Source organism: Ictidomys tridecemlineatus, chromosome 1 (genome assembly GCF_052094955.1).
Source record: "Ictidomys tridecemlineatus isolate mIctTri1 chromosome 1, mIctTri1.hap1, whole genome shotgun sequence".
Taxonomy (NCBI): Eukaryota; Metazoa; Chordata; class Mammalia; order Rodentia; family Sciuridae; genus Ictidomys; species Ictidomys tridecemlineatus.
The window spans coordinates 67,763,572-67,791,244 of NC_135477.1; the positions used below are offsets into that span (position 1 = coordinate 67,763,572).

Genomic DNA, 27,673 nt, shown 5'->3' on the forward strand with positions numbered 1-27,673 from the left:
GCATGGCTCCCTCTCTTCAAGGAAGCTGTAGGTCGCCCTTGTCACAGAGTCAGAAATGTACTGTGTAACCACAGGTCTTATGTTGGCCCAGGACTGAGTGCCTGGGTTATCCTCTGCTCAAGTTGTTTGACAACTCTCTCTAGGACACACAAGCTTTATATTTTGTGGCTGAAACTGAAAGCTCAACTGGTTTTCTTATCTTTAGGCTCTTATTTGTAAGTACAAATAGGCTTCATTGATTTGTGTCGTCGATGCCTACTCTGTACAAGTCCCTAAGCTAAGATTTTTTTTGGCAGGTACAAAGAGGCTTTCGATTTTTAAAAAATGGTTGAAAATATTGGGTCACTTTCTTTCTTTCTTTCTTTCTTTCTTTCTTTCTTTCTTTCTTTTTCTTTTCTTTTCTTTTCTTTTTTAAGGCAGGGAAACTTATCAGTTCAGCGTGTTTATCCTTTCTTCCTATAAAAGGAATCCAGAGCTCATTTGATGCTAGCAAGTAACATTTTGTAAATAGATCTCACACATGGTAAAGCCAGGCCACTAATTTACAGTTCTACACAAATCTACTATTTGCTTACAAACCCCATAAATGACAACAAATTACAAGTACCATGCAGGTTTGTATACACTTATGTGGCAACCATTTCAAGTACTTCCTAAGAATGTTTTCTAGAAAGCAGATTTCTTGCAGATTGGTTTCCAATTTGCAAAGTGCATACATTTTAATGAATTGCAAGCAGCATGGAGCAAAGCATACATATTCTGGCAATAAAATGACTACACACGCCTTGTTTCAGAACTTGTGGGAAGCATAAAATGGATCCCTGTCATAACAAACTTAAAACACTGACTGGGAAAAACTACATGTAAAAATAAATAAATGAGCATTTTCAGAAGAAAGTGTCTCCTATTTATAATAAAGAGTAGAGGTGAAGTAAAAAATTTTTTTTCTTTGTCACTTAATTCTGAATATCTTTAAGATGCAGTGCAGAATAGCATTGAAAGATCTTGATTCCAGCATCAGATTGTATGGGAATAAAATACCTCTCCATTAACTTAACTGTTTTATTTGGCCTCCGTTTCCTCACCTGTAAGTTGGAAATATTAAAAATAGTATTTATTTCAGGTAGGATTAAACAGAGGCTCTTGTCCTGGCAGAGTTAACACCAATTAGTTGGAAGGTATTGATGTTGTTTTTATCCATTGCTTAAAGACACCCAGTCAAAATAAATACCAATATAGTGCTTGCCTTTAAGGAACTTACTATCAGAAAAAGCAAATCTTCTTCATCAGAGACCAATAAAAAGCAATAAACAAGCATTTATCTTTTCTATATAATGATAGCTAAATCGACCAAGGACATATGATAGAGGGACTTTTTATATACTGTGAAATGATAATGAACAAGGCTTAGAATCAGAAAGATCACTGTTGAGAATAGAATTGTACAATATTTTAGACAGATGCAGAAATGTCAATATTGTTGAAACACAAAATCAATGTTTAAGTATCTACAACATCCCAACAAAAATCTTCTACATTTCCGCTTTTCAGCTATATATTATTTCTGTTCATATTTAAAATTTTAAACTATGCTTTGCCATCATGTTTACATGGCCGTCAACACAAATGTAGCCCCTAAGTGCACTTTTTCCTTACAACCCGAAACCATTCTTTCAATGAAGTTATCACCATTAGAGTCAAAGCCCATATTTACTTTTCTTGTCATTTTTATTGAGAAAAAATTCAGATTATAACATTTACCTGTTTAAAGTATATAATTCAATGAATTTAGACTATGCAAAAAGTTAAAAAATGATCACTGCATTGAAGTTTTAGAATATTTCTATCACTCTAAGAAAAAATATCTACATATCCATTAAAAGGTACTCCTCATTTCCCTCCCTCTCACTATCTTTAGCAGCTACTAATCTACTTTCTGTCTTTCTAGATTTGTCTAATCTAGAAAGTTCATGTAAATGGATCTCTACAGTGTGTGGCATTTTACTTTTACTCAGCATCATGTTTACAAGGTCATCCACATTGTAGCACATATGAGTAATTCACTCCTTTTTATGACCAAATAATATTCAATTGCATAGACATATATAAAATATGTCATTTATCTATATATCAGTCAGTGGACACTTGGGTTGCTTCTACTTTTTGGCTATGGAGTATAATGCTACAAAGAACATTTGTGTGCAAGATTTTGGATGGATATAAGCTTTTAATTTTCTTGGGTATACACATAGGAGTTAAATTGCCTGGTCACGTGGAAACCCTGTGTTTAATATTTTAAGAAAGTATTTTCCAAAGAAGCTCTGCATTTTATAATCTTTTCAACTATATATGATGTTTCAATTTCTCTAATATCCTTGCAAACATTTGTTATTATCCATCTTTTTTCCCCCAGTCATCCTAGTGGATATGATTTATTATGGTTTTGATTTGAAGTTCACAAATGATTAATGATATCAAGAAGCCTTCTGTTTACAGACTGGAACTTCATATATCCTCTCTTTGAAGAAACATCTATCCAGTTCTTTCCTCATTTTTTTTCTTTATTTCTTCTATCTATCTATCTATCTATCTATCTATCTATCTATCTATCTATCTATCTATCTATCTATGTAAGTACCAGGGATTGAACTCAGGGGCACTTTATCATTGAGCCATATCCCCAGACCTTTTTATTTTTTATTTTGAAACAGGGTTGTGCTAAATTGTTTAAGACCTCATTAAGTTGCTGAGGTTGGCTTTGAACTTGTGATCCTCCTGCCTCAGCTGCCAGAATTTCAGGGACTAGAGGCGTGCAACACTGATCTTTCCTCATCTCTTAATTGTTTATGTTTTTACCAGTAAGGAGTAAGTGTTAATACTGAACTGAAGGTTTTGTCTTTGCATTTAAGCTCTCCTTTCTGTGTCCTTTTCATCCTCCACCCTGTCACACCACACACACACACACACACACACACACACACACACACACACACTTCTACTTCCTTCCCCCTTCAAAAGCAGTAATCTGCCTCATCTGAAGGAAGAACAGGAAGACACTAGAGATAACAAACAAAATGTTAAATTTCCAAATTCAGAGTACTGTAGGCTAGAGCAATTGAGAAAGAACAGGTTCTTTGAATTCCCTCCAGCTTGGCTTTGAGAAAGGAAAGGAAAGTTTAGTTATAAACAATAGATTTCAAAGGGAACTAATAATGTTCCTGTCCACTTCATCAGTTCTTTCCTGAAGAATCTTGGCCTGTTTAGAATGATAAAGGAGAAAGTTTCACAGCACAGCAAAAACTCCACCAAAGGCAGGACTTTTCCCCTGTCTTACAACAGGAGAGGATGCAAAGAAGTCTATGAAGACATCAACACAGGATAGTAAGAGCAAGGAACATGCAAAAACAAAAATTTAATTAGCCCACTGGATCAGCACTAGAGAGAAGTGTCTAGGTTATGTAATCCTCCTTTTTCCAAGAGAGTGTCTATGTTATATATATTATATTTGCTTCCTAAGTCAAGCAATAATGATGGAAAAATATTTTCTTTGGTTGTTGCTATCTCTTCTTACTTTCTATAATGCCCCTCTTAATAATTTAAGAAGTCTGAGGAATGCTATTTGTTGAAGACCTTGTTAGTGTCACAACAGTATAAATACACAGTTGACAGAAACGTAAATAGGGCACAGATTAGAACAAACCATTATTTAGGTTTAAGTGTGCCCATGAGTCAATCATGTGAAGTTGTAGACCACAAAGTAGAAAACTCTTAAAAGTTTGTTGAAGCAGAAGTCTTTTATTCCAAGAAGAATGAATGTTGAAACATGTTGAATGTTTCAAAGAGGAAATTGAACATAAAATAGACTTTAATACAAATAAGTGGTTCTGATATGCATTTTTTTTTTTTCCATTTAGGAGCTCTGAATACAGCATCCGGGCTTGACTTCCTTTATCCTCACAAAGGAAAACTATCGACACCAGGTGTTGAAAAGTGAATTTGTTGACTTAATTTAGTTCTCCCATTTTCAATAAAATATAAGTTAGCAAAACTTGTACACCTACATGTGTGAGAATATAATTCACACTCAAATTAATTTTTGAGTACTCTTTTTGATATAACAAGTTAATCCTTGTTCCTTATCTCTATGAAAAAAACATTTTGTTTGCCACTTTTTAAAAAGATGTCATCAGAGTCCCAACATCTGCATAAATATTAAACATCGAGTTTATTCACAGTGATGTTTCTTTATTGTGTTTGGGTCGGTGACAAGGAAGGACACTATTACAGTGCTAGAGATTAGCTGTGAGTGTTCAATACATTTAAAAAAATGTAATTTATCTGTAGAAACTAATTAAAGTGTACATAGGTGAAGCAGGAAAGTTTGTCACCTTGTTATGATAAGAAGAGATTATACTTCACAATTTTGCATATTTCCCACATACAGGTAATTCCTAGACACTCAAAATAGATTCAAATACATTTGATTAATTTGAATACATATTTTCACTTCTATACAGGGTAGTTTAGAGGTTAAGGAAATTAGTTGACAAAATCAGAGTTTGCTGTTCCCTACCCTGTACCTAAACTTTTTAGATTATTTTATAAACTAAAAATGACTTTTCTGCCAAACAAAATATGGGGTTCTTAAAATAATCTCTGATATTTATTACATCTTAATTCAAGTCAGGAATGAGAAGAACATACTGTGGTGAGAATGAAGGTAAATAATTTGAGTGAAGTAAATTGTTTCAATTTGTTTTACAAAACACAATCTAGGAGAATTGTTTTTGGTCTGAATAAGGCTTTCACCAAGAACCTCTTGCTATCCAGAAGAGTAGGTAAATAGATCTAGTCACAGTCACATTGGCCTGTAATCCAGTACTTGAGAGGATGAGGTGGGAAGATCACTTGAGTTTGAGTCAGTCTGAGTAACATAGTAAGACACTTGTTTCAAAAGCCAAACAAAAACAAACTAACAAAAAGAAACTCCATAACTTCTCTGTAACAATCAGTTTTCCATTACAATATAACAAAACATCTGAGAAAATTATTTTATGAAAAAATGTTTGGGTCACAGTTTTAGAGGTTACAGTCCAAGACTATAGAGCCCCATTTCTTCAGGCCTTTGAAGGCAGCACAGTATGGCAGGAGCACATGGCAGAGAAAACTGGTCACTTCATGAACCAGGAAGCAAAAAGGAAGAGGAAGAGACCCAGGGTCTGACAGTTCCTTTGGAGGTTCCACAGCACCCCCAATGATCTAAGGACCTGCCACAAGGCCCACCTCCCCAAGGCTCCAGCTCTGGGACTGAGCCTTTAACATAGGACCTCTGGGGGATTCAATCCAAACCACAGCAGAGACTGGAAAAAACTCAAACATTTCTGAAAAATGGGTGAGAAATTCAGTATGCAAAGGGAATACCTCTACTATGTCATACAAAAGAAAAAAAGAAAGGAGCATTAAACTGCTACACTAAAAATAAGGAGATTTGTTCCTGTTTTATAACCTCATAAGGAAGAAAAAATACAATACAAGTAGGTAATCCATTCCAGGAACTATAAATAGGGATAGGAAAGGCCTGGGCTGGGCAAAGGCAGAAACAACTCACTTTACTGGAGAGAGAAGGCTTCTCTTCAGTTCCAGAACAAGAGTTCCCAAATATTATATTCCTCTGTCGTAGGTACCCATCTAAATCACTTGTTTAATGTCAGTATGTTCACCCCTCTATCTAGTTACATTGTATTTCTCTCAGTTCCTGTCTCCCCTGTCCATATCTTTAAAACTCTTCACCTGTATATTGTAAGTATTGCTTCATGATGACTATAAGAAATGAAATTGCCAATGAGAAAGTAAATCCACCTACAACCCATCCATCCTCACCTGGGTAAGTGTGTAGATGCGGGTGCCTCTCTATAATCCATTCTTTTCATAATAGTTGAGATAGAATACTAAAACATAACACATATATTCTCACTTTACTACTTACTGTACTGAATACTTTCTTATGGTTCTTAGAACAAAAACTGAACTTTTTATCCTGATGGGCAAACCCTTCTTGCTGAATTTTCTGTAGTCTCTTCTCACCCCACTCTACCACCTACAAATCTTTCTGTTTTTTAAGGAGAGCAAAATCAATCCTATAAAAAAACATATCTGTCCTTCCCTCTCCCTGGTACATAGGGCACCCCATATCTTCATTTATATCTTGACTTAAATATCATCTTCCCTTGGTGATGGTAATTCAAGTTTGACCTAAAGCTGCCTTCATACATATTTTAAATTTGGCCTAAGGGTTAATCTGTACATAATGAACTGCTATCGAATTTAATGTATAAGTGATCTATAATCTAAATGGAAGTATACCTATGATGAAGCTGAGTCAAAGCTGCCAAAATCTCAGTATGTAAGGCAAAAGCCAATGGAGGCCAATCAAGTTTTTTTCTGTATTGTATTTCCTTTTCTGTGGCTATAAATAGAGTCTGCACTGTGATGGCGTGAAGAGCTCTGACCCATTTTTGGTCCAGACTATTTTGGTTCTTAAACTGTTTTCTCAAATAATCTCTGCTAAATTAAATTTCTGTAATGGCTTCATTTTAACAATAACTTCAGAGTGGCCTTATCACTCCATGGTAGGTTCTTTACTAATTTATCTTCTGTATCATAGACTGGAGCATATGCTATGGAAGAACAGGGCCCTGAATCCCCAAGGCCTGGAACAATTCCTGGCATGCAGCAGATGCTCCCTAAGTATCTGTTGAATGAACAAAGCTGTAAACATCTTTGTTGAAGGCTGTATCCCCTTCCTTTCAGAATAATCTAGGATTCTTTCATCTTATGGATATTTGTAGAAAGACATCTAATTGTTATGCAAGCATGTTCCCTTAATGCTATGTGACATCGGTATTGCTTTTGTTCTTCCAGATTTGCTCACTTTATCTGATACATAATTTCATCTAGTTTCTCATTGTGATTGTTTACTCAACTTTAGTTAAACACTTCATTTGCACTGCATAGAATATTTACATGTCTGCTTTTTATTTTGTAGGCTTACTTCATTTTTATGTCCTGAAAACAAAGGTGTGGGTACAAATCATCTGTTTCCAATTTCATTCATCATTGGTATAGAACGCTCAATGTCTTAAATGACCTAACATAAATTAAAGTATATTCTGGTTTTAAAATCTGACATAAAAATATTTCTTTAGTGAGAATTATTTATAGAGTTATGGCTATTGTTATACAAAACATAGCAAATGGCTTCACAGCTGTGGAAAAGAAAATGATTAAAGGATCTCATGGATTTTTAGTTGATTTTTTTAAAGGGGTTGATGGGGGGAATGAATTTGTGCTTTAGTTTGATTTTTTTTAAAACAAACACAGGGTCATCGGGCAGTTCTTCAGGGTATTCTCCTAAAACAAGCAAAAACCAAAAGACCAACTGGGAAAAGAAGTTTTACATTTACAGAGGTTGCAGGTCAGCACATTCAAGCAGAAATACAGCCAATACTTTGTCTTATGTCTTTTTTTAATACTTGAACATAGAAGTCAAATGCAATGATGTCTTTTCACTTTGTAGTCACAGATGAAGGAGACCAATAAATCACAGAAAGCTGACTTCAATAAGCCTCAAGCTAAGAATCTGTGAATGGATCACAGAATTACTGGCACAGTTGCCACCTAAAGCAACAAGCATTTCCAGTATCTTTCCAGTTCACCCACTTTTAAAGCTCAACTCTGAAAATTCTTCAACCTCTCTCTACTAAAATCCACTGATCTAGCAACCTGTCATAGATTTTTGATCATTTCACTGCTTCTCTCCTCTTTTCCCAGTTTAAATACCAGGGTCGGCCATTATAATCACCCTCTCCCTTCAGCTCCATATTCCCTCCCTCAAACACTCATCTCCTCTTGGCAGAATAACAATCCTACTTAAATACAATTCTTTGCCTGTCAGGAGCTTGAGTCCACATAAACAAATGAGGCTGGAAAAACAATGAAATGGGCAAAAGCCAAGAGGACTCTAACCTCCAGGTCAGCTTCTCTAAACTTGATGATTCTGGACTCCAGAATACAGATCTTCCTTTTATAACAGCAGTTACTTAAAACACACACACACACACACACACACACACACACACACACACACACACCAAACAAACAAACAAACAAACAAAAACTTTTCTCCCTGTCTCCTTGGGATAACTAGAGCCTAACTTCTGTAAGAGAAAAGGAGGGAACACAGAGATCCTAATCACATTGAACAGCCTCCTCCCTAGGGTACATCAGCAGTGTCCTCCTCCAGGAATTTTCTACTTACTAGCTCACCCCAGTGCTTAAATACCCACTCCACCTTTCCTTCCTTTCAGTTCAACCTCTTTCCCCTAATGCAATAGTTTGGAATAAAATTCTCCTTTGCCTGCTTTACTCAGATGGGGACAGCTACCCTGAGTGATGCCTTCATGATGCCTGGTAACCATAAAGCTTTTCCCTAGTACATTGTTCTTCCATTTTTCTTGCATTTGTCCTTCCTTCAACCGTTCAAACCCTACCCATCCTCATTCTCAGTTGATGCCCTTGCTTTCTATATCACCGAGAAAACAGTAGCTACCCAAAAATCTTTTCCACAGCTCCAACCACCCATCAACTCACCTAGGGCATGTGTGCCCAGTCCTCTGCCTTCCCTGTTTCTCTAGGCGTGGAGAGCCTGGACTCTCATGCCTATGCAAGAGGTGATATGAGTGACCTCCTCTGCCTCCTGCTTCCACAATTGTCCTCTGCTCCCACTAGCCCTTCCCACCTGCCAACCCCACTTCTCTACCTGACTTTTCAACAACATTCAAACCAAAGTATTTGTGACACTTCTTCATACCACTTCCTTCCTTTAGATTTTAAGGCACAAAGTGCTTTTAGTTTTCCTCCAATTTTCACTTGTTCCTCTTCATTCCCTAGTCTCTTATAGTGGAAATAATAAGGCTCAGTAAAAGATTTACTCTGACATTCTCTTCAATCATTCCTCCTCCTCCTCCTCCTCTATTCATAGCTTTCCCTTATTCCCCTTCTGCTACAGGCAGCCATTCATTCACATGTATCTGATTTGTAAAATCCTATTTTTAATGACTTTTAGCAAAATGTATTATTATGCACATATATTTTAATGTGAGTAAATGATAGTTCAGAAACCATCTCTTTGATTAAGTTTTCTCTCAGTGACATGTTTTTAAGATCCATTCATACTTTTATAATAATTGGTTGCTACCTGCTTTAGTGTTCTGCCTTGTACTCATCCACATTTACTCCCCTCTAATGATACCCAGATAGCCAACAGCTGCCTTCGACTCAAACAATGCTACAGCAAACCATCTATCTGCCAAAGATTCTGAAGCTTCTCATTTCCTGCAACTTATCTCCAGAGTTTCTTGCCTCTTTGCTCCATTTACTCCCCTCTCCCAGTCTTCTCCATTTTAACTAATAATTCCATCCTTCCCATTATTCATATAAAAAACACAGGGTCATCCTTAATTCCTCTCTTTCTCTTATTCTACCCATCTACTGCAACAATAAAGTTTCTCAATTTTACTTTCAAAATGAGTCAGAATTTGACAATTTCTCCTTCTCCTTTTACCACAGTGAACAAAGTCATCATTATTTCTCTTACTGTCATTCCAAGGATTCCTTAATTTTTTCTCAAAAGAGCAATCTTCTTAAAAATGTATGTCCGATAATTGCATTGCTCTACTTAGAATCATCCAATGGCTTCCATCTCACTCAAAGGAAAAGCCAAAATAACCGCAATGGACTAAAAGGTCTTAGATGATCTACCTGCTCCCATACCAGTCTAGGCACACTTTCTCTGGCCCCTTACTCCAATGCCAACTCAGTGACCATCTTGCTATTCCTTGAACTTCCTAAGGACATTTTTCATAGTACTCTTTCCTTGGACTCAACACCCCTTTACTTATTCAATTGACAACTGTAGTTACACATTCTAATACCTTGAACTCCTCCTACCCACCTTCCCTACTTAAATTCTCCTTAGCATTTATCTCTATTAAATATACTGTATTCTTCTAATTGATTTTTTTTCTACTGGGGATCAAACCCAGGACCTCATGTATACTTGGGCTAGGCAAGTGCACTACCACTGAGCGACATCCCCAACCCCAAAATCATTTACTCTGTTTACCATCTATCTTCCCTAAGGTTCCACCAAAATAATGTAAACTCCATTAAGATAGGGATTTTTATTTGTTTTTCATTGCTGAATACCAAGCGCCCAAGAGAGTACTGGAAATCTAGGCATTCACTAAATTATAGAATAAGCAAAAATAATCAATATGAAATCTGAATTCTAAGAAGGCAGTAAGGGAAATTAATCAAATTAATCGGAAAATAGATTCAAGTGGGGAAACATATTCCTAAATCACCCTTTGCTCCAGGGCTGACCATTTACATATCATTCCACTCCACTTGCCCAATTAAGCTCTGGAATATTCCATAGCAGTATATTAATCGGATCCTGTCCCTATTTCCATTCCTCCTTTTAAACCTTTCTCTGGCTAAGAGGATGAAACCTAAGTATATCACTGGACCTACTAACTCTGGCAAGTTCTCTTCTCTAGGCACATTTTGCATTTCATTCACCTCCTCCTTTTCCTTTTCTCCCATTTGGTTCCTTCTAATTTAAAACAACGCTTCATATAGCCAACTCCTGCTTCGTCTGCAGATCCAGGTTCATTGTATTCTCCCAGAATCTTTCCATGGCCACCCAGACCATGTCAGTGTCTGTTTTATGGTCTTAGTAGCTCATGTTTTTTATTAGCACATATTTCTAATTACTTTTTATGGGGCTGGGTTATTATTATGAATCTCCCTTTCTAGACTATAAACTTCCTGAGGGAAGAACTGTGACCATTTATTTACTGTAACATCTCAGAATCCCTGATTATAGGGGACACTCAGCTAATATTTACTGAATTGAAAGAAGGAGGAGGAGGAGGAGGAGGAGGAGGAGGAGGAGGAGGAGGAGGAACAACCTGACCTGCAACGTTTCCTTCACCTCAGTTGTCCAAGTCTCATAATTCTGGTGGGGCTGCTGACTAGCCTTCTAAATAGCCTTCTAAAAGACCAACTTTGTCCTCCATAATTCCTACTTGAGCAAGGGCATCCTACTTTGGACTGATGCTTAGCTTTTTGCCCTCACAGAAAGTGTTCTTGGATTCCCATTTATGCATCCGTGCTTCCTCAGCAAAATGAAACGGGTAATTTTAAAAATTTTTTCAACATAAAATAAAACTCACATGCTTACTACCTTTAAGAGACTAACTTGAGAGGCTGGGGTTGTGGCTCAGTGGTAGAACTCTCGCCTAGCATGCATGAGGCACTAGGTTCGATCCTCAGCACCACATAAAAATGAAATAAAAATATTGTGTCCACTTACAACTACAAAATGAATATTAAAAAGACAAGAGAATAAATTGAGTCACTAAAATTTGCTTTAAATTTCACATGGAACTTATTAGTTTGACAGGAAGAATTTCCTTCTGCTACTGTTTGATTATGAATCTCAGTGAGACAGCATATGCATTAATATGTCTCTATATTATATAATTACATAACTATGCCTAAATGGGTTTTGTTTTTCCTCTTCCTCAAAACTATGTAGGTTCAGAGAAAACTAACAGTGACATCCCACATTCAGGCATGAAATCATGTGTGTAAAATATAATCACGTGATAATACAATATACATGTTACTGCAAATTCCTGTTATAAATTTGCTAATCTGAAGCTTCAGGGTGGCCATAACTGTAATTTTACTTCATATTTATTGAAATAGGGAAAATGCCATTCTTGGAAGACAAGGTAACATTACATTTAAAACAACAAGGTTTTCTTCCCTCTGTAGTTGATTTGCTCATTTCTAACTGTGTATAAATGTCAGGTGTACTAAGCTGTTTTTTATTTGAAGCCAAAATATACAGCTCTTTCCAGAGCCCAAAACAAATTTAAAAGGTCTCTGTGGTTTCTGACTCGTCATCATACAGCTGTAAAAGAAGACAAGCCAGCAGGCTGGATCCCATCTCAAAACTTTCAAAGGTTAAAGACAATTACCTCTTCAAGGACATCAGCAAGCTTGCTAAGGATCTCTTCAGGAAGGCTCTGGAATGTTGGAACACTAAAAAACAAAACAGAGAATGATGCTGAACACATGAAGAGCAACTTACTTTTAATAGATAACATTGCAATATATCTGAATAAAAATGCAAAAACCCTTCCTGGCAATCTGTAGCTTAAGATCAAAGCAATTGTTTAAGCATGCTTTGCATCCAACAAAGAAAAATTATGTTGTAAGATAAAGAACTTGCAAGTTTTACAGAACTAAGTCCAAATCCCATTTGTTTTTCTATGTGACTGTAAATGCCTTAGCTACAAAGGAGAGACAACTATCCTCCTCCCCTTATCAGTCTGTTGTCACCAGATTCCTCCCTTTCCAGGTTCCCCTGTACATATCCTCTTCTTCAGGTCAATTCCTACCCTTTCTTTGGGACACAGTGTGATTGATGATACATTCAGACCTGCAAACATTCATTCTACAACTCTGAAACACTTCCCAGTCTCCCCCACCCTTCCCCAGCTAGGTCAAGTTCTATTTTGAGCTCATGAGCTTTTATTGTTTTCTCCAGTGCTGGGGATATAACCCAGGGTCTCAGACATGCTAGGCAAGGGCTTCACCACTGACCCACACCACCCTCGTCCTATTATGAACACTTTTGTCCCTTACTAGAGCTATAATTAGATAATTAATCAAGTATTTGCTTGTTTTTGCATGTCTTCCCTGCTATAATTAAAACTCTACAAAGATAAGAACTGCCTTTGTTCAACTCCCTGTATTTTCAGTGACTGACAAATAGACTCAACAGCATACGTGAAGTTGAAAGCAGGGATGTGTGGCTGCATCATAGGACAGTGATGACAGGACTGAGATGTCCCAACTTTAATTACAAAGGGCTAGAAAACAGAAGGGAGGAAAGATAGGGGACTGTGTGTATTGGGTGGGGGCGTTAATCAGAAACAAGCTACAAACTAAAAAGAACAAAAATTATTTTGCATTTTGGAATATATGTTGAAAGCTCAAGTTCCATCAGGGCTAACCACCAAGACCATCACAGCCTATTTGCATATTAATTTTGCCAGACTTCTCTTTATGAATTGCCCTCCTAATCCAAAATGTCTCTTGGTTTACAATATCCTGCCCTTCTTACCTGTAGCCAATGTAGGTTACAGTGTTTTCCTTCCCCAGATCAGTCTTCATAAAGTTCACTATTCATTTTTCCATATTTTTTCTATTTCCTAGTGGTCAGGCAGACTAATCCAGCCAGCCAGGCTCTATGCAGGGTCCCTGGGGAAGGCTGTAGGTAACACTATCTCTAGCCCAGTTCCTTTTGCTGGTACTTGCAGAAACTTGTCCCAGGACCTTCTCCTTTCTGTTTTCTGGCTAGCATCTGTAATGGTCCTAATAAATTTTTTTATTTCAATGATTTCCTTGATCTGAAGAGTTTTTGTTTAGGAATCATTGTTAGGATAAGACAGGTAGAACAAAGACCCAGATTCCTAGTACCATTACCCATGTTAATTCCTTTCTGTTCACCCTGTTCTCTTATTTGACCCCTTGAAACAGCAAAAATGAAAATATTGAATGATGTCAAGTGTACAAACCAATAAAACTTCTTGGTTTGTACACTAAAGCAATGATTTCAAATGAAACTCCACTGCAAAGTCAGTCAAACTAGGTTGTAGCACTAAATTCTCATTCTGCATCTCAGTGTTTGAAAAGACCATAAATGAGTGCATGTACATTTGCATACCTGATATTTGACTTATAGCGTAATTCTCACTTGATTAGAATATTACAATAGAAGAAACTGTAACATATTGTTTTGATATAAGCATGCAAGTTTAGCTGTTAATTTGTCACTCTAATTCCTGTTACTTAGGGTAAAGCCTGTTGATGAAATCCCAAGGTTTTATGCAGTGGTGTAGCAATTCACCCAGGACCATCTGTTCTGCCAGATTTACTGCTGTGGTCTGAGACATGTGGTTTTTAATTTCCAGAAGGCAGTCCATTTCAGCAGCTGGATGGAATGCGTCACAGAAAGAGACAGCAGAAGACAGAGGAAGCTGTTTCCATGAGTTATGCAGGTTGAGAAACTGAACCTTTCCTTGTTCTATTAATGAGGTCTATTTCAGTTTCTTCTGAGATGTTAGAAAAATTAGTTCCTATTCTATTGAGTATTTGAGGAAAAAACAAGCTATTCTATCAAGTATTTGAGGAAAAAACAAGCTTTATAATATACTTCTTCAGACAGTCCTGTTATTTCTGTGCTAAACTTTTATTTCAATCTGGGTTGTATCTATGTTAAGCCATTCTGTAATATTTCCCTTGTCATGATGGATATTACCCATGAGGGGAAAAAAGGATCTTTGCTTGGCCATCTAATACACTAGACAAAAACAAAAACATTAATATTTAGGAGGACATTTTAAATACAATATATTTTATGATTTTCAATCCATTTTAAATGCCTCAAAATATCGCAAAGTGTTTATTATTAACAAAAAATAAAGGATATTTTTAAGAAGAAACACTTAAAAATATCAGTAACCACTGATGCACTTCTGTACTTAACAAAAGGGGAAAAATCATTTGACAGAAAAAGAAGTATTTTCACTTTAATGTTACTCTTAAAACACTGTGGTAGCCATCTTTAAAATCCTAAGTTTCTAGTCTCAAAACATTAGCTAAGTCTGTCATGTAATTAATTTGCTAAGAATTACAAGTCTACTAGAAGCTTGAATATCAAGAAAAAATTGAACATGTTCATAGCTTGAAATTCTATTCATGAAATATTGTAGTTGAATTTTCCCAAATACTTCAAAAGATATTGAGTTTCCACTGACATTGAGTTTCCACTGATATGGACAAAGGAAACCTCAAGATAGAGTTATCTGATTTATATAACTTAAGACAAACAATAACAAAAACAGACTTCCAGAGAAAATGTTTAAACACTAGAGAAAAATATTTTCTTTTATGCTGAAACTAATTTATTCCAACAATTTACATGCTAATTACATGAAATTCTTACAGATGGGTTCAAACGTTTCGGTTCACTAAGGACTTGCAATGACCTGAAGTAAGATAATTGCACTTAAATATAATATAATGGAGATGATTTAAAGTTTGGTAATTTTCCACTGTTTTTCTAATTAAATGAAGCAAGGACTTGGAATTTGTAATGACAGTAACAGAAAATGAGATTTGAGGGATTTTTATTTGCTGTTTATTGGGCTAAGGGTTTTATAGGTAATATAAGGTTTATTTTTACATCAGTCTTATCATATAGTCATTATTATCATCCATTTTACAGATAAGACAATGCTGCCCTTGACTGTTTGCTTAAGGTCACACCATTTATCCCTGGTGAATCACCAGGTGAGGGGGTGCACACCTGTAATCCCAGGTGTTCCGGAGGCTGCTGTTGCAGGATGATTTGGAGTTAAAGGCAGCCTCAGCAACAGGGAGGTGCTAAGCAACTCAGTGAGACCCTGTCTCTAAATAAAATACAAAATAGAGCTTAGGATGTGATTCAGTGTTTGAATGCCTCTGAGTTCAATCCCCAGTACCACTCCTGCCCCCCCCCAAATAACCTGGGGGTACAAAGATGACAATTCTCTACAGCAACAGCTATTATTAAAGGAATCTTAAAAGCCTTTCCATGGGGGTTAAAACTATCTTCAATTTTCTTCTCTCTCTCTCTCTCTCTCTCTCTCTCTCTCTTTCTCTCTTTCTCTCTTTTTTTAGTACTAGGGATTAAATGCAGGGATGCTTAATTACTGAGCCATGTCCCCACTCTTTTTACTCTTTATTTTGAAACAGGGTCCTGCTAAGTAGCTTACAGCCTCACTAAATTGCTAAGGCTGGCTTTGAACTTGTATCATCCTACCCCAGTCTCCCAAGCCACTGGGATTTAGGTGTGTGCTCTCACGTCTGGCTAAAGTTAAAACTATTTTTATAATAACTCTAAGTTGTAATTTTCCTTTTTCACTATTATTTCACATGTATCCAGTAAAATTCTTCATGGGCTACCTGACATATGATGATATTGTCTCTTTGATGGCTAATGGAATGCTTGCTCACATGCTATTGTGTTTTCTAGAATTATTTAAAGTAGTAAATTTCTAATATGAATGTGCTGTTTACAGATATTAGTTTGTTTTCATTACTTCCTTTGTGCTTGTACTAGTTCTCATTATATGTGTTAATAACATTAGATCCAATGAATCATTCTTTTAAATTAATGAAGTTTTCCTTGCATCTCAGTGGAAAAACAAGAAGTTTTGCAAAAAAAAAATAGTTTCATGTTTCTTTGAAAATATTCTAATTTTTGTTTGTTTTGCTATGCCAGGAAAAAAGCCCAGGGTCTTGTGCACACTAGTCACTCTACCACTGTGCTAAATCTTCTGTCCCTCTTTTAAAATTTTATTTAAAACTGTCACAGCTTTACAATTTATAGTACTTATTAAGGATTTAATAAAGAAAATTTGCTTTATTTTCCTTATTTTTAAGAATGTGATCATTTTCTTCGAAAGGGTAATAAGAAGATTCATATTCTCAAGGCACAGCTGCCAATTTCTAACTCTAGAGACATTTGGAAAATATAAAATGACACATCAGAGAATTTTCTAACTCACAGATGGAAGAAATCTAGTCCAAAGAAACTTAGAGATGCTGTAAATAAAAAATAAAAACATAAGAATAAAAGCTATCTTTCTCTCAGCATATAAATAATAATAACTTATCTTTCACAATAATACTTCTAGAAAATATTATCATGCCAGTAATATCATTTTGAGACAAATCATTCAAACTTTAGAGAAAAAAGAAATTGAGTTTTTAAAATGTTGATATTGACTTTTTTAAAATCCAAAAATCTCTTAGTACAGCTTTTCAAATTACAAATGAAAAAGCCAAAGAAGTGTCTTACAGGCAGATACCATGTTGTGTTTAATGAAGAAGCCCAACAACAGCTAATAAAGCAATCACTTCCTATAGAAGTAACTTTATTGAATGCCTGTAGGATGCAAAATCAGTAAAAGAAACCATCGCACTGACTCTCTCCAATGATAGAGTACCTTTTTGAATTAAAATTTTTACAGAAAAAAAAAAACCTGAGTTAAGATTTTGCCTACTGAGTGGTACCTTTGCCTTACAAATAAAAGAATATAGTTACAGACATGGCTGGCTTGAGTTTTACTTATATTTATCTAGTACCAGAACCAACTGGTTATCAAAGAGTATGAATATGTGGCAACAAACATAAGTGGTAACTGCAATAAGTCTCGAATTACTTTTTAAAAAGTAGACTTGAAGACTTTTTTGAATCTTATGGTTTAACCTGGAAAAACTTGATGAATATCAAATTTGCACTGACAATGCAAAAGTGATGTGACCTCCGCCTATTAAGCAGCACTGTCAAATATCACACAGTGGCAGTAACAATATTTTTTTTTTAAAAAGTCAGTTTCACTTTAAAATCATTTTTGCTGAAATAGTAAAATTATTAAATACATTAAGTTTTAACCCTTGAGTTTTAATATTGTATATAACAAAATGGCAAGTTCACATAATGAACTTTTGCATACTGAAACATGACAGTTTTCTCAAGGAAAATCATGTGAATGGCTGCCGGAGTTGCAAGGTGAATTAGCCACTTTTTTCATGGAGCATCACTTTTTACTGGAGAATGACTGACAACACTGGTTATTCAGATGGGTGTTTGGCAGGCATTTCTTTTTCCTAAATGAACAAAGTAAGTCTGACACTTCTAGGGCACTAAGAGCACTTATTGCTAATGATAAAATTCAAACTAAAAAAACTTTTATCTGTACTATGAACATAAGAGTTTTCCAAAACATGATTAAACAGAACAGAGTAACAGGAACTACTATGGGAAGAGAGAGGCATGCTGAAAGATTAAATGGGGTGACCAAGATGTCCTCATTGAGAAAGTAAAATCTGAGCAGAAGTCTGAAAGAAGTAAAAGAGTTAGTTCATTGGAAATCTGGGGAAGAGCATCCACGTAGAGGGAGCACAATGAGTAAAAAGTAGGGTATAATATGCCTGGTGGCTTGTGGGGGCAGCAAAAAAAAAGGTGCTTAGTTTTCAGTGACCTGGGGGAGTGGAGGAATAGCAGGCATCAAGAGGTAAAGGTGGTGGAAGAGCACTATAGGCTTGCAGACCATTGCAAGGACATGGCTCTAAGATGTGGAGCTACTGCAAAACTCTGAGCCCCTGTGTGACAAGAGCTTATTTATATGTTAGAGACCTCTCTATAAAGGAAAACAAATAAACAGTAAAGGGGAAAGAGTAGATGTTGGTAGACCAGATAAAAGTCTATTCTTAAGTGACAGATGATATTTTGAAAGTTGAAGAAGCATGATTTCCTGATAGACTGGGCATGGGGTGAGAGAGTCGAGGGGAGAAAAGGATGGCTCCTTGAGGCTGAAGAGAACCTTTAAAAATAACTTAAACATTTTTCTACTTTAAAAGCAATCTTAAAAAAAAATCCCACTTAGTAGTAAAATGTTACATTTTATCAAAAGGTTATAACCAAAGAGTGTTGGATGTGGCCCTACATCCCCTGAGAAAAACAAAGGTCTAAAAACAGTTCAGCACTATTCTCTACCTAGAAAAAAGGCATAATTATATCAATTATCTTGAGGTAGCATTTGGAGAACAGGAGTTCTTTGATTCTGTCATAAGTCATCAGTTTTGTATTACATTTAGTGCTACCAACATTGATGGGTATTGTTTATTTCTGTGCCACTGGCTTCCTACAGAAAAAAAAGAAGAAATCTCTGGCTTAACCAAGTAAGTCAATTTATATTTTTCCTTTATTGGATGATTTGGCATCAATTCTGTTATGCAATAATTAATCTTCCTTCCCTGAGTCTCTTACCCTACATCTCAATCCAATCTACTCTATCCATTCCTGCCAAATTTATTTTCTATCAGGGATGTTTAGCCCTTATTATTAAAAGTCAAAATATGTTTCATTTGGAGGTTCAACTGTTCTTGTTTAGTGAGATATTTAATCACATGTGTTGTTTAGCTCTTAATCAAAGTCATACCTAAAACTACATAGCATGTCATGCCCCAAATTTGGGAAATAATGTCTCTAAGGTTCTTGCTATTGAAGTTACAAAGGATCCTTGAAGTTCACTGGCTTTCCGCTTTTGTGCATCAGGGGAGGATGGAACTTTGGTCAAGCTTGGAATGCTGATGCTTCATGTCAACTTCGCTGGGAAGATTCATGTAGAGACCTACTGTTGGAGAGATGTCTCCAAAGTCCTCCTCTTTCTTCTAAATGATTATAGACACTTAATAATCTCTTTCAAATGAATTTGGGCTTTTAAAATTAATGGGAAGAGTCTTACCTTCTAGAAGTTTTTGGTATTGATGGAAATTCTTACCAAGAAATGGGAAGAGCCTACTAACCTGCTTGGAAAATGGGGAAAGGAAGAAGATCAGGGAAAATATCTCAATAATTTATCTTTGAATAAATTGTTCTCCAGGTCCATCTGTAACATTTGTAAACCCTGTTTCTTGGTATAGTCAACTTCCATCTATCATAACCAGTATCCTACAAAACACAGATACAGGTCTAATTCCTAGGTCCCACTTTGAGTTTTGTATATGGTGAGAGATAGGGGTTTAGTTTCATTTTGCTACATATGGATTTTCAGTTCTCCCAGTACCAATTGTTGAAGAAGCTGTCTTTTCTCCAATGTATGTTTTTGGCACCTTTGTCTAGTATGACATAATGTTTTGTGTGGGTTTGTCTGTGTGTCTTCTATTCTGTACCATTGCTCTACATGTCTATTTTGGCACCAATACCATGCCATTTTTGTTACTATAGCTTTGTAGTATAGTTAAAGGTCTTATATTGTGATGCCTTCTGCCTCACTCTTCTTGCTAAGGATTCCTTTGGCTATTCTGGGTCTCTCAATTTTTCAATGAATTTCATGATTACTTTTTCTATTTCTATAAGAAATGACAATGGGATTTTAATTGAAATTGCACTGAATCTGTGTAGTGCTTTGGGTAGTATTGCCATTTTGACAATGTTAATTTTGCCTATCCAAGACCTCAAATCTTCATCATGTCAGATTAGGCCCTGACTTCCTTAACAAGACTCCTAAAGCACAAGAAATAAAACCAAGAATTAATAAATGGGATGGACTCAAACTAAAAAGCTTTTCAGCAAAAGAAAAAAATCAATAAGGTGAACAAGAGCCTACATTTGAGGAGCAAATTTTTGACATATGCATGTCAGATACAGCACTAATCTCCAGGATATATAAAGAACTCAAAAACTTGGCAAAAAAAAAAAAAACCCAATCAATAAATACGCTAAGGAGCTGAACAAGCACTTCTCAGAAGAAGATACACATTCAATCAACAAATATACGAAAAAAAATGTTCAATATCTCAAGTAATTAGAGAAATCCAAATCAAAACTATTTTCAGATTTTATCTCACTCCAGTCAGAATGGCAACTATCAAGAATGCAGACAACAATAAATGCTGGTGAGAATGTTGAGAAAAGGCACACTCATACATTGCTGGTGTGACTGCAAATTGGTACAACCAATCTAGAAAGCAGTATGGAGATTCCTTAGAAAACTTGGAATAGAACCACCATTTGACCCAGCTATCCCACTTCTTGGTATTTACCCAAAGGACTTTAAAACAACATACTACACAGAGTTAAGAAAACTTGTGCTGTAAATGGGTAATAATGAGTGTAGTACATTCCACTATTGTCATGTATGTAAAAATAAATAAATAAAAACATACTACAGTGATGCAGCCACATCAGTGTTTATAGCGGCACAATTCACAATAGCCAAACTGTGGAAGCAACCTAGATGTCCTTCAATAGATGAATGGATAAAGAAACTGTGGTATATATACACTACAGAATATTACTCAGCATTGAAAGAGAATAAAATTATGGCATTTGTAAGTAAATGGATGGATTTGGAGAATATCATGCTAAGCAAAGTAAGCCAATTCCAAAAAACCAAAGCCTGAATGTTCTCTCAGATAAGTGGATGGTGATCTATAATGAGGGAGAGGAGGCATGGGAAAAATGGAAGAATTTTGATGGGGCAAAGGGGAAAGAGAAGTTGGGAGGACGAATGGGGGCAGGAAAGATGGTGGAATGAGATGGACATCATTACTCTAGGTACATGTATGACTGCACATATGGCGTGACGCTACATCCTATACAACCATAGAAATGTAAAGTTGTGCTACAATTGTGTACAACAAATCAAAATGCATCCTGATGTCATATATACCTAATTAAAATAAATTTAAAATAGAACACACAGATACTGCTATGTTTTGACCAATGCTCAAATAAAGGAATGGGTAAAATGATAGAGCAAGAATAAAGAAGCTGGAAAGGAACAGTCAAGAAACTTGGAAGAGAGCCGCAGGGCCATTTAAACAGGAAATCTCTGATTACAAGGTCCTGATTCTTGAACTAGAAGGGTTGGGGGTGAGGCACATCCTCTTGGATTCTCACTAAGGAGCGGGTCACAACTTAAGAAACCAGAGGGAGCCCTTCTACACTAAGGGACTTAGGGCCAGGCATTTGTAAACAGGATTGTGTTGTCATCTTCCTTACTCATCCACTCCTCCCCCATCCTTACTGAGTGCAACAGCCAAATCCTACCCTTCTCTGCATAAGCTTTATGCTTCATGTCTTTCCTTATGCAAACTGTACTGCAGTCTCTCAGACCTCTTGATTTATTTCAAATGATCAATTCAGTGATGGCAGAAAATTTAACAATTTTTAAGTGAATAAAAAAAGAGAAGTCTATTTTTTTTTCATCAACCTTCATTTAGAAAAGAGATATTCTCATCAATTACGTATCTTCTCTATTATCATAACTAGAGATAGCATGTGTAATAAACAAGTAATTCACTTTAAGCTCAATGAAACTCAGCATTTTTATCCCCAATGCAGAAATATTAAGTCCGTTGCAAGTAATCTCAAGCAGTTGCCATGAAATAATCTAGAAGAATATATTTAAATTGCTTTCAAATTAAAATACTATTCTAATAAGTGATGAAGTTACTTATGAAAAATTTTTTAAATACTAAGACTAAGGTCTTAAAAATATCTTCTTTGTTATATACACCTGTAAACCTTCAGATCTGATTTTAATCTATTTTAACTCTGAAGAATTTTATGCTAGATCTTTGGCCAGTTGTTTCTAAACTTTGACATCATTAGAAAATCTAACTCAAGAGGCCATGAGATTGTGTAAAATAAATAAATAAATAAAACCTAATTGTATTTTTCACAATTGCAGTAAAAAATATATGACATTAAATTTATCAACTTAAATACTTTTAAGTGCACAGTGGCAGTAAGCACATTCACATTGTCCTGCAGCCATCACCGCTATCCATTCCCAGAACTCTTTCATCATCTCCGGCTAAAACTCTATACCCATTAAAATAATAATTCCCCATTCCTTTCTCCCCTCAGCCCCAGGATAACACTATTCTCTTCTGTCTCTAGAATATGACTATGCTACATGCATCATATAAGTGGAATTCATATAATATCCAGCCTTTGTATCTAAATCATTTGATTGAATGTAATGTCTTCAAGGATCATCCATGAAGAATCAATCTAACAAAAGAGGTGAAAGACCTATACAATAAAGATTACAGAACAGAAATACATTAATGAAGACCTTAGAAGATGGAAAGATCTCCCATGTTCTTGAATAGGAATAATTAATATTGCCAAAATGATCATACTACCAAAAGCATTACACAGATTTAATGCAATTCCAATTAAAATCCCAAAAACATTCTTCATACAAATAGAAAAAGCAATCATGAAATTCATTGGGAAAAATAAGAGACCCAGAATAGCCAAAGCAATCCTTAGCAAAAAGAGTGAAGCAGGAGGCATCACAATACCAGACCTTAAACTACACTATAGAGCTGTAGTAACAAAATGGCATGATATTGGCACCAAAATAGACATATAGAGCAATGGTATAGAATAGAAGACACAGAGACAAACCCTCATAAATACAGTTATCTCATACTAGACAAAACTCTACCAACTGACCTCCATTTTTTTTTGACAATGGTGCTGGAGATTGAACCATGCAATGTATGATTGCATGAATGGTGTGACTCTATTTCATGTACAACCAGAGAAATGAAAAACTGTGCTCCATTTGTGTACAAAGAATCAAAGAGCTGTCTGCCATTGTGTATAACTGATTAGAACTAAAAAAAAAGGACAACCTCTTCTGTCCCTGACAACTTTCTTTCTACATCTACATCTAATTAGGTATCCGCCTAAATAGCATATACATTACATACACATACATATACATATAATACATCTACATCTAATTAGGTATCCACCTAAATGGCATATTCATAACCATCTGTTGGTATATTTGTCTCCTCTCAATAATCTGTAAATTAACAGACCTATTTTATAGTAACTAATAGCAGAAATTTTAGAATCAGGAAAAAAATATGGTTTGAATTGCAAAACCCCTACTTGCTAGCCATACTACAAGGAAGTTATTAAAGCTTTAAGCTTCCTTAGTTGAAGAATTAAAGCAACAAATCCTAGTTCATTGAACTACTGTCATTATTAATAAATGCAAAGCACTTAGAACAGGTAATGCCATAGGGATAGCACTCAATTACAGGGGAATATAATTTAGCTTGTGTAATGCTACCTGTTAAATACAGTATGTCATGTAGTAGCTACTTAAAACATGCAAATTAAAGTAATATATGCAACCAGCCCAATGCAACCAAGGGATAATGGATTTGACCAAGGGTCACAGTTTTCACACTATATAAGGCAGTGTTGGAGGTGTCTCATAGCAGGCTGAAATGCAGCCCACCCGTACTCTGGATTCTACCAATTTCACCCTGACAGAGGCTTCATCAGCCCACAGGAAGGAGCACTTCTTACATTCCAAAATCATGCCTCATTTACAGTTATTCTGATCTTGGAAAGATTGTTTGGCCTGGTACTTTTTAGGAACTACAGGCACATTTCACTGAGGCTATTTACTCAAGAAGAATTTAGAAAAGATAGCTATTTATTGAATGACAGAATCTTCTTATCAAAGAATGTTAGAGCAGCCTTTTTAAAATCTCACTGATGGTCTACTTTCCAAATCAGAACTCAGGTTACTGCAATGCTCCTGTCAAAAGGATCATCAGGAGGCGAGGCACTAATCACGCACTTTATTAAACTGCTTCTGAAATGCCTCACAGCATCTAACACTGGCCAATTCAAAAAATCACACTGTACCTGATATTTGCTCTGCAAATCATAGAATTTCCTATGCCTGAATCAAAAAAATAAATTTCATGAGTTTTTATGGCATTAAACAAATTACATCTGATTGTTGAAAATGGAACATTTGACTTTTGAAATATTTAATGGCTAGGCTAATGATAATCACTCCACTAGTTATGGTGGTGGTTTTCTAACCAATGATTGGGATGTTGGGAGGTGATCCTCTGCCCCCACAGGCTAAGCTTCACTCACAGCAATGTTTCTCCATGGGGCTCTCCTGGTATTTGGGACAGCACATGTCTTCATTGTGCAGCTGTTCTATGTGCTGTAGAAAGTTTTGCATCTCTCATTCCTATCCATGAAATGCCAGTGGCATTCTTGGTCCTTGTGACAAGCAAAATCTTCTGGGGAATGATACTGTCCAAAGTTTACAACTACTATTCTAGAATTTCACTAATTTTCTAATTTGTAAAGGGAGTTTGCTTCTTGTTCTCTCTGAAACTTCAAACCCTCTGGTGACTGAATCTTGCCCAAAGGCTCATCTCCCCGTGGCTGGATATCTGTTATCCAGAAATTCTCATGCTGAGGAGCCTTCCATCCATTCAAGATGCTTCTGGAATGTAGCCACCTACACATGGGCTTCAGGGCTTTTTATTCTTAGTCTAAGACATTTTACAAAACTACAGCATTGAAAACACTACTTGTAAACTATATCAATAAGTTTTCTACACTGAAAGATGGACTCCATGAATAAGGAATTTCTGAATAACAGAATCTGAAAATTTTCTTTATTATAGGACTTATTGAAGCCTTCACTTTTTTTTTTTTTTTTTGGCAGTGGTGCTGGAGATTGAACCAAGGACTTTGTGCATGCAAAGCAAGCACTCCACCAACTGAGCTACATCCCCAGCACCTCCTTCACTTTGTTTTTAAAAAACAGATAACAACAACAAAATTTAAAAAGCAACCTGGAGAGGAAAAGAGTATTTTCCAAATTTAACTGAATTCCTTCTTACTCAGGAATACTTAGTAAATTAATGAGGAATTAAAATCCCATGCTATGTAATTTGGAAACATAGTTTTCTATTAAGGTAACAAGATTAGCAATAGCTTCTGTTCTTAACATAGAATACATTTTAGCATGGCTTTTTTGTGAGCTGTCCCTATTTCTAAGATGAAGTTCAGTCATAATATTCTCTAAGTAAGGGGAAAAAACATCTAGCTGCCCTCAATATATGCTCTGAGGAATCTGAGTCTGCTTCTTGTTATAGCAATTATTATGTTGGAATTTCAGTTTATTTCTCTGCTTCCTCCTAGATTATCAAACCACTGTCCACTGACCTACTACATATTTATGTAAATCAAATTTTGCTGGAAAAGTTCATGTTCACTCTGTATTATTTATGGATGCTTTCATGAAACACTGTCAGAGTTTGATAAATGTAACAGAGACAATAAAGGATGCAAGCCTAAAATATTAATTCTTTAGCCCTTTACAGCCAAGTTTGCGGATTTTTGACCCACTCTGCTATTATATTGAACAGGTACAGTTTCAATTCCTTCAGCTTAATGCCTGGCAACAAATGAAACAAATGTTTTACCTTTCAAAACCAATCCAAGGATATCTTATCTTGAGGTAACTGCTTTAATAAACTGTGAGTCATGAAATATTCAATTCAAATCCCATAATCAAAGATGTTCTTTAATGTTAACAATGTTTTTCTTCCTATGTTAACTTGAAATAGAGATCCAAAGTTAACACTTAATAAATAATAACCCTTGTGTATAAGTAAATATTCTAAAGATAACATAGAATTCAGAGGTCACTGTATAGGGAATCTTTTCTACATAATATGAGTGTTTCTTCTTTGATGGCATTTTGAATATTTAAATATAAACTTTCCACTTTTTCCCATGAAAAATAATTTCTGAACACAATTGTTGAACAGATATGTTTTCCTGGAAATGTAAGAACAATTACCTTTGGTTTTATTTCACTAATCTTAAGTCTATTGTTACCAAGAAAGTTTCATTTTTCATTTTAAAATTTTAAAAAACATGAATACAAGAACTAAGTTTCCATGTTCAAATCCTATAGCAACTTACTACCACTCTTGATAAGGCAGTCTTGCTACTAATACTTAAGAGTCATTAAAAAACAACCAAAACCCTTCATTTTAAGAGGATTGCCTAAATTTGAACTAAGTTTGCCTAAAAATAGATAGCAAAACTGGGCTTAAGTGGTTTTAAATGATATAACTATGTTAAATCACTTTCAGCATAAGATCCAGGTCAGAGAATACATACTATAACTACTTATCATTAGTAATTACTACCACTCTAATTTTAAGTGACTTTGTATGTACCAAGGTTAGGAATAAGGTTTACAGTCATTGTTCCATAAATTGCAGAAATTCTCTGCCACAAGGCATTGGGCCTCACTTAGGACCTGGGACATTCAGGCTACAAAAAGGCATGCCAAAAGTGGTCAACATTTCACTGACTTCCGTTTTATATTTTTAACCTTTTTAATTTTATTAATGTATAATTGGTGTACAAAAATTCCACACACATAATGTACACATCTTGATGAATTTGACATATACATATACCCAAGATACAATCAAAGTAGCTAAGAATATCCATCACTTCCAAAAACTTCTTGTGTTCTTTTGTGAATTTTTGTTTGGTGGTAAGAAGACTCAACATGAGATATATCCTCTTAATATATTTTAAAGTGCACAGTAGCATATTGTTGACTATGGGTTCTATGTTATAAAGCAAACCTCTAGAACACATTCATTTTCACAAGAGAAATGTTTTACTATTGAAAAACTATTCTGTTTCCTCCTCTGTGACTTCAGCTCCTGGCAACCATTTATCTGAAAAGAGGGCAATATTTTATACACACATGTACACCTTCTACAACTGAATAGCAAATGAATTTTTAAAAAGCTGATTTAAAAAAATAGGTAAAACCTTGAATAGACATTTTTCCAGAGATATCAGACAGATGGCAACTGGTATATGAAAAAGTACTCAACAGGGCTAATCATCAGAAAAATTAAAATAACACACAATGAAATTTCACCTTTGGTAGAATGTTTGGGGTCTTCTCTGTATAGAATCATATTGTCTACTAATAGTGATAATTTGAGTTCTTCTTTTCCTATCCATATCCCTTTAATTTCTTTCATTTGATTGCTCTGCCTAGAGTTTCAAGAACTATGTTAAATAGAAGTG

At 35.5% G+C, this 27,673-nt stretch overlaps 1 protein-coding gene across 3 annotated transcripts in view; it reads right to left on the reverse strand.

The window, feature by feature from the left end:
* Positions 1-27,673, reverse strand: part of Prkg1 (protein kinase cGMP-dependent 1) — a 1,167,449-nt gene that overhangs the window by 296,851 nt on the left and 842,925 nt on the right. For all 3 annotated transcript variants that reach the window (XM_021720211.3, XM_005340332.4, XM_078042034.1), the window contains one exon: positions 12,111-12,174. In XM_021720211.3, the coding sequence (XP_021575886.1) occupies positions 12,111-12,174 (64 nt within the window). The remainder of the gene's footprint in view (positions 1-12,110; positions 12,175-27,673) is intronic.